We start from the raw sequence: 13,801 nt of genomic DNA on the forward strand, positions 1-13,801 counted from the left end.
CTCTCCACTGCTCCTCTGTCACTCGAGGGAGAAAAACCTCTCAGTCGATACAGCCAGGGCCGGATTAAGAATTCAGAGGCCCCTTGGCACAATGTCTTGTAGGCCCCCCTTAGGCAGGCCAAATGTATAGTTTGTCCAATTTTTATTCGGCATTAACAGTTTTACTGATTTAAAAGAAACTTTGTTTTTGGAGTAAAGTTCATAAATTATTGTTCTTTCCCATAGGATTTTGTAAAACTATGTTGGTTTTACCTCTGTCTCTCTAGGGGGGTTCGGGGGCATGCTCCCCCGCAAGAGAATTTTGTGCATTTTAAGGTTAAATGCATCAATCTGGTGCTCTTTGAGAGCTCAAAATTAAGAGCTTTAACCGGCTCCAACCCATGAACTGTAACATTGAACAAAGGAAAAGCATTGACTTGTACCTGGACATTCAAGAGGGATCAAACATCTTTTTAGTTATTATATAGAGTCTCAGTCTACATTACATTGCCACTGGTGTTTTAGGATGCCAAACGATTATTACAATAATGTAATAATGATTTATATAATTATTCCTATTACGTAAAATCCATATAGCCTATAAATGTACTGTATAAATGAAAATTAATATTTCAAAAATGTATTTTACTTACACTATTGTATAGGAACATTACAATACTTTTGTCCTAATTTCTTCACTTGCAAGAAATAAACCTTTGAGCTTTTATTTTGGAGAAAACACCAAATAACCATGCTGATCGCGTGAGCAAAGAGCGCACTTTTCTTTAAATCACGCAGCACAAACAGAATGGCTATATAGGCTACTTAAAGGTCCCGTTCTTAATGTTTTTTTGAAGCTTTGATTGTGTTTACAGTGTGCAATATAACATGTGTTCATGTTTCGCGTGTAAAAAAACATAGTATTTTTATTGTTTTCACTGTCCAAAAAACGGCCCGATGACTTTTGTTCTATGAAGTCCCTCCTTCAGAAATACGTAACGAGTTCTGATTGTGCCAGCGGTTCCTGTGTTGTGATTCGACAGCAGCTTACCGCACGTTGCCCGGAAAGGTCACGCCTCTACCCATAAATTGGAGATGCATGTGCAGCTGAAGTGCTTCTTCTCCGTAGGAGCGCAACAAGACCACGCCCCCTTTTTTGTGTATTCCTGTGGGCGGAGATTAGTCAAAAAACGGTTCTAGTTACGTCATTAAAAAAGGAAGCAGAGAGATGTAGTCCAAACCGGCCGTTCGCTGTATGCTTTGAAAGGGGACTTCTGTTAAATAAAATATCTCGCCAGGCATTGAACTTTGAGCTTTATAATTTTACAGGTATTATTTATGCTCTAACAGCAACATTACACACTAATTAAAGTTTGAAAAATGGAATCGCGAAGAACGGGACCTTTAATTACAGTCTTGTGCTGTTTTATAAAGGGACAAAGCCATATCACGGTTTCGATTTTAGTTCGTTGGCAAAATATAACGCTAGAGACCTTTATGGTATAGGCTATACATTTTACATCTCATATGTTTTGGGAAAAGGGAGAAGAGAGAGTTCGGCAAAAGGCGGATTCGAACTTGGGTCGAACGCGTCAAAAGCTGCTGTCAAGCACCACACGCCCGACGACACTGTAGATATTTAGTGAAGGGTATATTTTTGCTAAAAAGACAGGCACGTAGTGCAAATGTACGCTCCGCTATCGGAAATGTAAAAAAAAAAAACTAAAAAAAATTATTCCACTCGCTTGGGCCCCAAGTGCGCATGGGCCCCCCTGGGTTGTGTCACGTGGGGCGCTGTGCTGGCTACATGCAGAAATGAAAGCAGACAAGCGCTTTCGCCCAATATAACCCGTTGAAGGCAGCTGAAAACAGACATTCATGCGTAAAATGTTTAACCCGTTTGCGTTCATCCACAAGGAGGGACAATTATTTTCCAGGACAACACAAACGTTTCCAGGACATTTTACTTTTTTTTCCCATTTTCCATGTGTTTTCCAGGACTGGAAAATTGGTCTTTCATTTTCCAGGTTTTCCAGGACGCGTGGGAACCCTGTGTTTGGTTCAATGTATATTCAAATTAATGAATCCTTAACTTTGAAATTAGTATGTTAAACATTATACCTTGTACAAAAAAAGATTGATTCAAAATACAACAAATCTCATAAATGACACTTGAAATATTGTTAAAATTGTAATTGTTATTGATTTATCTGTGAATACTTTTTAATAAAATAGCCAAAAATATATTTACAAGGTAGATTAATAGGTCAATATAACCCTTCTTATCAAATTATATGTTATTGTGTTTCGGTAGTGACAAATTTGGGGAGAGGAAAAATATTCCAAAACTTTCTGAAAATACAATATGAGAATTAACTGCACAATTACTAGAAATGTGTACTTAGATATCATACAATTTGCATACATACAAAATTTGTGATGTTTCCAACTCTGACTTTGAACCAATTCGCCTTTGGCTAAGCCCCGCCCCCCCTTAGTTACTGTTGCTACGTCCGACAAACAAACTTCATCTGGGCTTTGTCTGAGCCTCTGGTATCAACATGGCTTATGCTGTGACAGCTCTTCCTACTGAAATTTTATCAAACTTTTATACAGCAGCAAATAAAGTGTCCGATAGAAGTAGGCAAAAGGGGATGTAATATACGTTCGAAGGCTATATTCGCGACATACAGGTGAAACGCAAGGAACAACAAGGCATCCAAATAGAGGCAAAACAAAAGCATACCGGTCACAGTCAAAAAATGAACCACCGCATATCCTACTAATCGAGACGGAGGCTGGGACTAACAATAACAAGGAGCAACACTGTTCATGCAAAGCTGGGTAGGTCTCCATTCACTTCTATAATCATTATTACAAAGCAAACGGACTACGCGAGTATAACGTTGTATTTATTAGCAGCGTGTGCTAGACAACACTTTTCAGGATTTGACTTCGGTTTGGGAAGGGAAAAAAACGGACACCCCCCTCCAACCTCTCTGAGAAACGCGTATCTGTGTTACAAATGCCCCAGGCACAACGTTTAACCATATTTTTGATAAAACTACAACGGTAATAGCCGGTCGAGACCAAAAATATGAGACGCCTGTGTTAAAGTCAATGGAGCGCTGTAAAAAAGTGTCGGACCACTGTGGGAGCTCGTTCTTCGCTGCGCTGTGATTGGTCAATCTACATTCTAGGGTGTGGCTTAGCCAAAGGCGAATTCTGTAGAATTCCAAAAATACTAACACAGTATATAATAATACTAAAATAACACTGCAAGTTGCTATATAAGGACTAGAACTACCAAAAGGATGTTTTTAGAATTGTTGTATTTCTTGTTTAACCCTCTGGGGTCGGCGGTCTCGCCGGCGATACCAGCTCACTTTTTTCCTTATCAGTGCAAAAGAGACTCAAATTACTCTGTTGATTTTGATCTTACATATACGTGTTGTACATCATTCGATCCTGTTAAGTTTGTATTTTTTTTGTGGAACCTCACAATAAAAACAAAGTGTTGTGCTTTTCGCCTAATAAAGAAAAATAAACATGATGCGTGTTCTGCGTTCTCTCTGTCAGTGAAGTCCATTCTGAAACGCGTCCGAAAAATGAACTGTAACTCTGCAAATACTCAGTCAAACAGGTATACAGGCACACAGGCATGAAGCCTGAATTATCTTCTTTTAAATGAAGTAATTTATATAAAAAACAATTTTTTTCATTTTATGTAATCTGTACGAAAAGAGAGAGATGATAGTCGTTCTCGTCTCAGGTCATTAAAGTTAATTTGACCACGCCCACGGAGCGCGCGCTCTATTCAAACACAAATGCTCTTAGGCGATCCACACCCACATCAGCTGGATAACCCACCGAAAGAGACTCATATTTACGACGCTGTGAGGAATAATACTATCTTAATAATAATCCTGGAAAAAATTACCTCAGAAGTGCAGGTAGTTTTATTTGGAGGAGCAACGGATCCAGCTGAGGAATAGGTACATTCTTTATTTTCAAGTGCTTTGTTCTAATCGCGATATGAAATAGTGTCTGTAAACAAAAAGACTGCTTGAATATGAATCGCGTTTTTGTGTGTGAATGAATGAACCGCTTTTACCTGACTATATTCCAATACTGAGATGAGTAAAAATCGACTGAAATAGGTTGAAATAAAATATTTTTGTATAAGCAACGTATTAAACTGCAAATTAACATTTATATGTCCTAATCATAAAAACGATATGTTACATATGAAAGACAAGATGTCGTTTTTACTGTAAAATACTGCCACATCAAATAAGCTTGTTTGCTAAGATGTTATTATAGTGTTTGTTCGATTGTAGGCTATATTCAAACTAATTAATCCGCAACTGTGAAATATGTATGATAAAATGTATACTTTAGTATATACAAAGAAAGATTACATTTGAAATATAGTTAATTTTAATTGTTGTTGTAATTGTAACCTTTTTATTAAAATAGCAAAAATATATGTAGGCTACATATAAATAAATCTTAGGTAAATCTTAAAAGCTCAATATAAGCCTCCTCTTTAAATTATTTGTTTTGTGTTTTATTAGTGACACATTTGGGATATATTCCCAAACTTTCTGTAAAAACAGTATGAGAATTAACTGCACAATTACTAGAAATGTTTACATTTGATATACAATTTGCAAGCACAATTTGAAAAATAAATAAATAATTGGAACTGTGAACCAATTTTGTATTATATAGGCCTATATATATATATATATATATATATATATATATATATATATTGTCATTGCATTCTTGTGGCTCAGTGACACACCTGAATGAAAGGGTCATTAGTATGCAGCCCCATTATGCGCTCATTATGCGGGCCCATTGTCTTCTCAGGTCTGAATCACAGCAGGTCACACCCCTGCGCATATTGCCTTTCCAAACAAAAAGTGTCATTTTTAAATTTAAACCAATCTATTGTTTTATGTGAATGATAAGGCAGGATGATTTTCAGATCATTTTGAAGAAAAAACTCTAGGCGACAACATCCATTAGTCAAAAGTCTTGTGGACACATATTTAGTATGTGTTTTGTGGCCTTATTTCAGAAACTTTAAGTTTTAGTTTTTTCAATAACCACGCATAAACAATATTCTCTCAAAAATACAAACATGTACATACATGTTGATAACATATTATGGTAGCCCTGTTTGTGCTAAATAGAGTGTAATTACACATTTGCCAGTAATTTGTTTATAAGCAACTGAAAAAAGCACAAATGTCAGAGTATGTCAAAACATCTCAAGGACCCCAAAAACACCTTGGACCCCAGAGGGTTAACAACTTGCTTGCAACATTTAAAAACCCAAATTTCAAAATTCATATTTAAGGTATGATTCAAAGTAATTTATGTTGTAAAACAAAATGTGAAAGTCTCATCAAAGATGCTGACCAAAAGTCCTTACTCATTAAACCCATTTGAAACTCCATAAGGAACACATGGGTCAAAAATGCTAAATTTTCTCCTAGTTTTAGGACTACAAACTGAACTAAAAAGACAGAAGCTGGGAGTTTGATTAATAAATGTATACATACAAATATAATTATTGGAATTAACACAATTATGGAATTCACAAGAGCATACGATTGGTTAGAACAAGTTTTATGTTCTGTGGCATCTGATTGGCTGTTGTGTTTCTGGGTTACCTTTGCCTGCATTCCTGGGTGGCAGAGGTGGGGCATCTGCGACGGGAGAGGACGGGCAGTCAGTGGAAACGCTGTACATCTGATTCGTGAGTGCAGTGTATGAGAGGCGCTGCTTATCACGCTGGCCAATGAAACCAGGCAGAGAGAGCTTGTCATGAGGAGAGAGGCTGTATGAGTGACAGAAACTCTGCGGACGGGGAGAACGATCTTTCTTAATGGGACTGGGCTGGGAATGAAAGACAATGAGAAAATCTTTCAGTCTCTGAGTCGGAGAAGTTTAAATATTTTAAGATAGGTTCAAAGGGTAATGCGTTACTTTGTCGTCCAGATCATCGTCACTCTCGTCAAGCTCTTCCAGTCTGAGATTCCAATCATATTCCACATGGACTTTAGTATTAAATTTTCCCGCAGCGGCTTGTACCAGCTGAAGCACACACACACACACACACACACACACACACACACACACACACACACACACACAACACACAAGTTAGATCTACAAAAACAACCACATCTTTACACCTTGGGGCCTTCAGCACATCTCTAATACCCCCTATTGATTCTGAAGAACATCCATTAACAGTTTTCATAGGAAAGATTGTCTCTTCTGACCCAGAAGTTACTCACCGCTTCCTCACACTGGATGATCTTCATCCGTCTGGCCACATCCAGAGAAGTTTCTCCATTCTGATTGGCTGAAACATGAAGTCACATTTTAACCGGACCATATACATAACAGTGTTTATCATTATGAAACGCAAGCTTGTATGTATTTGGTGTCTAAGTAAATATATATGCAAGTAGTGATGCAAAGATATTAAAATTATATCCAATATTATAGTTCTAGACTGTTCTGTCTAAATAAAATCAATCATTTGAAATGCTACAAGTAAATTCAGGCATCACATCACTATAATGCACAGTATGTAAAATGGATATTCCTTTTGAGATTTTCTGAAGATTACATTGAACAGTGCTTTTTAATTTTTAAAGGTAGATTATTATTATTAGTAATAATACTGCTTTTTATTAGTACATACGTATAATTAAACATGAACAAAATAAAAACAGCATGTGTAACTCACTGATATCAGTAGCTGGTTTGCCTCTCAGCACCAGTTTGAGGCATTCATGTTTCTCATACATGCAGCAGTAGTGCAGGGCCGTGTTTCCTCTCTCCGTCTGTTTATCCAGATTCCCACTGGACAGAGAGACATAAGGAATACAATTTTCCTTGATCTTATGACATAAGAGTGTATTGTACTATAAAAAAACACACCGTACATGTTAGAACCGAAAACTTCCAACATAAAGCAAAAATAAACATGTATTAAAACCAATCTACAACAATCTTGATGGTGAACATGTTAACAAAATCGTCTGAGCACAGATTTTCAAATTCAAATCTTTCCTCGAGGCTGTGACATGAACAACATTTTCACTCTTAATGAGCTGCTTCATACCTTTCATAATCTACATGAATTTGGGTCAGCAGTGACTAAACTGCACACATGGGGAGAGAGCAAGTCAATGACCTAGTTCTGTTCACCTAGAGAGACTACAGAGAAAGTAAGAAACAGAGAGAGGGTACACATCTACACCAGTATATTCCGATAGGCTACTTCATTTAAATAAATAAATGTCATAATTCAATCAAATAAATGTAACCTTACCATGCTACCTTTTCTCAGTGTCTGATTTAAAGCGGACAGCATGCTAGAACTAACAAGTCGTAGTTGACGAAAATAACCATCAATTCCAGTCAAATTAAGTGCTTCCATCAATGATAACTTTAAATTGTTAATGCTGGCAAATGACCATGGTATGAGCGACATAATCCATGGCTAGCTATAAACAAACTAGAATTTGTTTTCATATTATGTTTTTGGTTACCAACATTCTTCAAAATATCTTCTTTTGTGTTCAATAGATCAAAACACCTCAAACAGGTTTAGAACAACTTAAAGGTGAATAAATGATGATTGGGTGAACTATGCCTTTAATATTATATCATCAAACTAATCACCCTTACAACTGTACGGAAATCCCACAAGGATGATTTCACTTAATTTTAAAATAACCCCCTGAAAATTGAGCTAATTTGGAACTAACTCGGACGGGGTATCTTTCAAATGTGATCAGGGTGCGAGTGAGGAGTGGGGAAAGGAAAACCTGAAGTGGAGTTGGAGCAGAGTGAGCCAATGCATCCAAAGAAATAATACAGTCCCAGTTGTCTGAGTTGGATTTATTTCCCTTCCACGGTAATATTTCTCTTAAACCAACCTTCAGTGCAAACCTGGAATCGTTTCAGGGAAACCGAATTATGATTATTTACTAGGATGTGAGCCAAGTATAGTTCTGGCTCAGGCATGATGTGATCTTCCAATGTTGTTATGCAACTTTAATCCACACAGCAGAGAGCAAATTGAGCCAAAGCTGAACTTAAATTACTCTATTATCTGCATAATAATCCCTTCAAAAGTTCTAGAGCTTGTACATGAACACCTGTCACCCTAAGAAAAGAAAAAAAACACTCATCCTGGTTAACCATCAAGCTCTGCATGATAACAGTGATGGAACAAAACAAGAGGTGACTGAGGACACAACTGAGGACAAAACGAATGCTGAAGATCATTCACTGCAAAATACAGAAAACTGATAATCCAAACATGGCCAGCAGTGTATTCTCCCAGTTATTTTGTGGTAATAAGCAGGTATTTAATACCTGTTTTGGACGAGGAAGTCGACCAGGTGCAGAGAGGTGTGGTCAGCTGTCCTCACGGCGTAGTGCAGTGCAGTCTCTCCTCCTTCCTATAACATATAAGAACACACACAAATACTCATTCAGCATGTGTTAACCCATTTTACTTTCTTAACAATTGTCTCGTCTTATGGTGTAAAATATGAGGGATTTTTAGCATAACCAATAAAAAATTTAAATAAAGAAATCTATCAATGTATTATTTAAAACTGCTCATTTAATTTATGTTTTAAAAAATGTATGATCCATTTTTATTAAACTTTTAAATTTCATTTAAATTGTATATATATATATATATATATATAGCACAATTTGTCTGTGCATGTTATATTAAAGACAAAAATTGGTAACTGATAATTAATACTTTTATTCAACAAAGATGCCTTAAACTGGTCAAAAGTGACAGTAAAGACCGTTATAATGTTACAAAATATTTCTATTTCAAATTATTTTAAACTTTCTATTCATCAAAGAATGTATCACAAAAAAAAATGTATAATGGTTTCCACAAAAAAAATATTAAGCAGCAAAATGGTTTTCAACATCGATAATAATAAAGAAATGTTTGTTGAGCACCAAATCAGGGTATTAAAATAACTTCTGAAGGATCATGTGACACTGAAGACTGGAGAAATGGCTGCTGAAAATTCAGCTTTGCCATCACAGGAATACATTTAATTTAATATATATTCAAATAGAAAAAGATTATTTTAAATTGTAATAATATTTTACAATATTACTGTTTTACTGGGGTTTTTTTAGTAAAGCTGCAGTCTGTAACTTTTTTTGTGTTCAAAATGTACAAAATATATATTAAGCGAGTACATCATGAATCTATTTTCCAAACAGAGTTTTTGTCTTATCCTGAATCACTACGGTACACCTATAAGTGTTTATATTTAGACTGCTACGGGTCGTACCACATGTATTGATGACGATGATCCACCAAAAATATAAGGCTGATAGTGTCTCTGACAGGGATATGGATGGACACTGTTCCATAATCATCAATGTTTGATGATTCAAAAAAACAAATCAAAAATCAGCTGATGCCCTAGCCAGAAGCAACATAATAAAAAGCGAAACCGAGATGATTTTAGATTGAGGATGTTTTTGCGACTGCACCCACTCAGGAGCAGCTGTTCATCTCAGAGTCAGGCAGCAGCAGCACTATCAGTAATCATCTGAAGGAACAAATGGGTTCGCAATGCCGAAAACTGGGAGAAGATCAAGGCAGAGGATTCGAGTCACGTCCAGAGTGTCTGCTTTCTGATATCCACCAGACCTCAAGATCTGTGCTCATCAAAGGCTCTGATGTGAATGGGTGAATGACATTCGTATCATTCGACATCATGTCATGTCATAGTTCGGGTCACACTCTGTTCCTGTGGACCTACTATCTCCTCCCAGAATCCTTGGTATGTTTCATATTCAAGCTTTAATAAATCCTTTCAGAGGCCACTTCATTGATTTTTCAACCAGTAAATGGAAAAAGTGCCTATGTGTTAATGATAGATTCGATCTCAGATGCTGTCACTCACCTGTCCTCCTTCAGGTAGTGGTTCCATAAGTTCCACCCCCTCAGCATACACCTGGATCAGACCTAGCAGGTCATGTGACCTGACAGCTTCAAACAACTCACTCATCTTGGCTGCTGCTGAGCTGCAGGTTTTTCTTGCAAACTTATGATCTACATACTTAGCATTGATGAACTCCTTACGAACAGTCCTAAGCTCGACATAAGAGAGGGAGAAATGAAAACAGTATTTAACATTAATATACAAAACGTTCCAAAATGTTTGAGACACTGCGACTACATGAAACAAATAGTTGAAAATGTATTTAATTTACATCAAATATAATTTAATTTAATTTTAAAATATTTTTTTTTTCCACGCATTTCCCCGCGTGTCATTGTTCAGCACGTTTGCCAGGCATACTTACATGTCACTAGCAGGAGTGGGTTTAGGAGAGGGGCAAGGAAGACTTCCCTCCATTATTTCATTAAAACTACTGTTCCCCACATTCTTGGCCAGCTGAAAGCAAAAAAGAAGATGAAATGAAAAATGAAAAGATGAATAAACTACAACATATATAATTCACAAACATATGATTCACTTAACTATTCAATATGGAATAAGTACATTGGCATGGGTCCAATGCACTGACCCTAAATATTTTATATGAAACAGGCATTAATTGCTATACTATTTCAGGCCAAGCATAATTTTTGTTAGATATTATATAAAACAGAGTTGCATTTTCAGTCTGGCTTATAATAAAGTGTGTATATATATATATATATATATATATATATATATATATATATATATATATATATATTATTGCATTTACCCCTGGTTATGATGCTGCTCACATAGCAAAAAATAAAATAAATAAAAAATAAAAATAAACTTGTAAATAATAATTATTGATTTATAAAGAAGTGTTATTTTAGAATTATTTATATACTATGATCGTTTTTATTGATATGTTTAATTAGACTATAAAAGTTTTGTTTTTTATTATATCTATTTAGGTTTCATTTATTTTTTATTTGTTTTAGTTTTCATTTATATCCAGGGTAGAAATTTTAGAGCTTCAAATTTTACTTATTTCAGTTTCTAATTTATTTATTTTTTCCATCTAATATTTATATTTTATTTTATTTCAGATATATTTCAATTTACAAATGTTTTTGAATGTTTTAGTTAATGATAACCTGGTAGAGTAATATATTTTGCACATACAATTAAAATTTTACGTGATACATTTTAATGTAGGAGGGACATGAGCTGAACTTTAGCTTCTTTAGCATTGGTTAAAGTATTATATTTTTAAAGTATATTTGAATTTTGTCACTAACCCTTGCGATTAAACAATAATTGTCAGGCCCTCTGCAGTACCTTCCCTGGGATCCCCTGTTTGATTTATACTGTATTTAAAAAGAAAATGTTTCCACCAACAAACACACCAAGAGTTCAGAGGTTCCCAGTTTGTCTAGCTCCATAGACTGGATGCGTGAGATGTGAACGCCCATCTCCCGGTGAATGCCTGAACATTCGATGCACGTCAGGATTCCGAGGTTAGTCGACAACCATTTGGGATCTGAGAACATAAAAAAAAAAAGAACATGGGAAATTAGGAGGCATGCAAAAGCAATTTTTTGTGTGTGCAAACTTATTATTGTTATCTTTTCTTTACCACAAGGGGTCCTCGTTGGACTCATGATTTAATATTCTAGAACAGACCTGGAAACCCTGGCACCCTACTAGAATGTTTTAGATGAGTCACTCATTTAAACAGCTGATTCAGCTCATCAGCTTCTTAATGTGTTGAATAAGGAGACATTTAAAGAATTCTGGGAGGTGGTCCCGATGAATAGAGCTGAGAAACACTGTTCTAGAACATGGAGTTCTAAATATTGTAGGAGTTTAATTCAGAGTGGCATGTTATCAGCATATGAAAAATTATGTATTCGCGTGTCAGTGTTGACGACAGGTGTGTATGTGGCTCCATGAGTGCCAGTGATGTCTCCAGTGTAGAACCAGTGACAGGGCGACAAAGATAAAAGGACCGACACGCATACACATCAGCTAAATATAGACACAGGTTTTCTTCAGCAGCACTCTCTGCATGCTCGGTAAATCCCAGATGTACTCATTCTTTATTTCTCTCATTCATTTCTTCTCTGAAACACTCACAATCAGTCAGCATCAAATGCATTCATTCATGTTTTAGAAGCGATTCATTGATCAAGCCTGTGCTCAAACAGATGAATCCATGTGTTAGAAATCATGTTACTTGACACAGATTAGACTGTTTAACTCTCAGCTGAGGGGCTAAACAACAGCTCAACACAGATCTATAAGACTATTACAGTCATGACGTCACTTGAATGCGGGACAGCCTCCTGTCCTGCATTTAAGTGTTTGAATCCCTGAATCAGTTTGCTAGAATGATTCATTTCAAGGAGTTCAAACTGATTAATTTGAGTCATCAGTCAAAATTCCCCACAGGTATCACTATTATTATTGCTTATACTTGAGTGGTAGGGTTTTTTTTGTTTTTTTGACGTGCAACTCATCCCACATTGTTTACATGAATGATACATAAAATGATCCGACTTATTTTATACCGCAAGTGCATAAAATAACCACCCATAACACCTAAACAACTGAGCAATATATAAAACCTGCTAACAACCTTGGTAACACCTTGGTTACTGCATAGCAATATAGCAATGTGATAACGATCACCCAGAAAACCTAAGAAACGGAACAGGAAGATCATTTAACAACCATCCAGAACATCTTTGATAAAACATGCTAAAAACCACCTACACTACCATAGGAACACAGCATGCTCTAATATCCTTGTTCCCATGGTCCTATGCTCTCCAGATTTATATGGCACATAATGAACACATGAAAAAGGGTCACATGTTCTCATGGTCCCATGTTTCCTGTGTTTATTAAGCACATAATGCACTGGTTATCAATATAATAGGCCTAGATTTAAGGACAATAAACAAATGGTTGAGTAAAGGAATCACAAAAGGTCATATTTCCTTAGGCTAGAATCAGGGTTAGGAGTTTTTACAGTTGATAGGGCCCTGGGGAAATGAGTCCTGACCTTTTGTTGGGTTTTTCCTGCATTGAAAATATTTTGGGGGCCGTCAAAATGAATCTTTGCCCTGCCAAAGATTTGATTGTTTAATGTGACGATATCTGCCTTTCTGCAGTCCCGATTCTCTCTGATAGCCGGCTGCTTTAAAACGCTCCTGTGAGTGTTTGTGTAAGTGCTTTGTGAAGAGCGTTAAAGTTTTTTTTTTTTTTGCAGTGTTGAGCTTGGTCGCCAATCACGGACATATCTGTTGAGCGCGTGAACGCAATGGCAGATCAGATGTGTTTTAGTTGGGCAGAATCCGCTCAAAACGGCAGAGCTTTTCATTATAACCAACAAAGTATAAACACAATGTCAATAAAAGATTCAATGCACAGCGTAGATAGCCAGCTTCATTGATTATAACGGGCTTTTCGCAAGAGCGCAGTTTTGTGTACCTCGTATTTAACTGAAGCAATTGGCAGCTTCAGTGATTATTCAGTCACAGATGAGCCAGTGAGACGCGCACAACAATTTGTCCTCTTTTGAACTCTGATATGCCTCCTATTATGTTGTGTGGATTGCAATACTTTATGTACAGCTGTGCTATTGCTCTGCTTATTCAACCTTCACACTCTGCTCTTACACACTCTCCTCTGTTTTTTTGTTTTTTTTTAGTTTTCATTAGTTATATTCAGCATTATAATTGCTAACTATAAAGCCCTTTATACTGGCACTATTTAGTAGCGATGGCCATCTAAAAGGA

General features: G+C 36.3%; 1 protein-coding gene across 7 annotated transcripts in view; it reads right to left on the bottom strand.

Annotated features, from left to right (window-relative positions):
• The window catches only part of asap1b (ArfGAP with SH3 domain, ankyrin repeat and PH domain 1b), an 89,788-nt gene that overhangs the window by 10,598 nt on the left and 65,389 nt on the right, over positions 1–13,801 (bottom strand). For all 7 annotated transcript variants that reach the window (XM_056254209.1, XM_056254208.1, XM_056254205.1 and 4 more), the window contains exons 17-24: positions 11,405–11,538; positions 10,375–10,466; positions 9,972–10,158; positions 8,395–8,480; positions 6,755–6,870; positions 6,297–6,364; positions 5,983–6,090; positions 5,667–5,892 (exon numbers count right to left, since the gene is read on the bottom strand). In XM_056254209.1, the coding sequence (XP_056110184.1) occupies positions 5,667–5,892; positions 5,983–6,090; positions 6,297–6,364; positions 6,755–6,870; positions 8,395–8,480; positions 9,972–10,158; positions 10,375–10,466; positions 11,405–11,538 (1,017 nt within the window). The remainder of the gene's footprint in view (positions 1–5,666; positions 5,893–5,982; positions 6,091–6,296; positions 6,365–6,754; positions 6,871–8,394; positions 8,481–9,971; positions 10,159–10,374; positions 10,467–11,404; positions 11,539–13,801) is intronic.

This window comes from Rhinichthys klamathensis, unplaced genomic scaffold (genome assembly GCF_029890125.1).
Source record: "Rhinichthys klamathensis goyatoka isolate OS25496 unplaced genomic scaffold, OSU_Roscu_1.1 h1tg000110l_1, whole genome shotgun sequence".
NCBI lineage: Eukaryota > Metazoa > Chordata > Actinopteri > Cypriniformes > Leuciscidae > Rhinichthys > Rhinichthys klamathensis.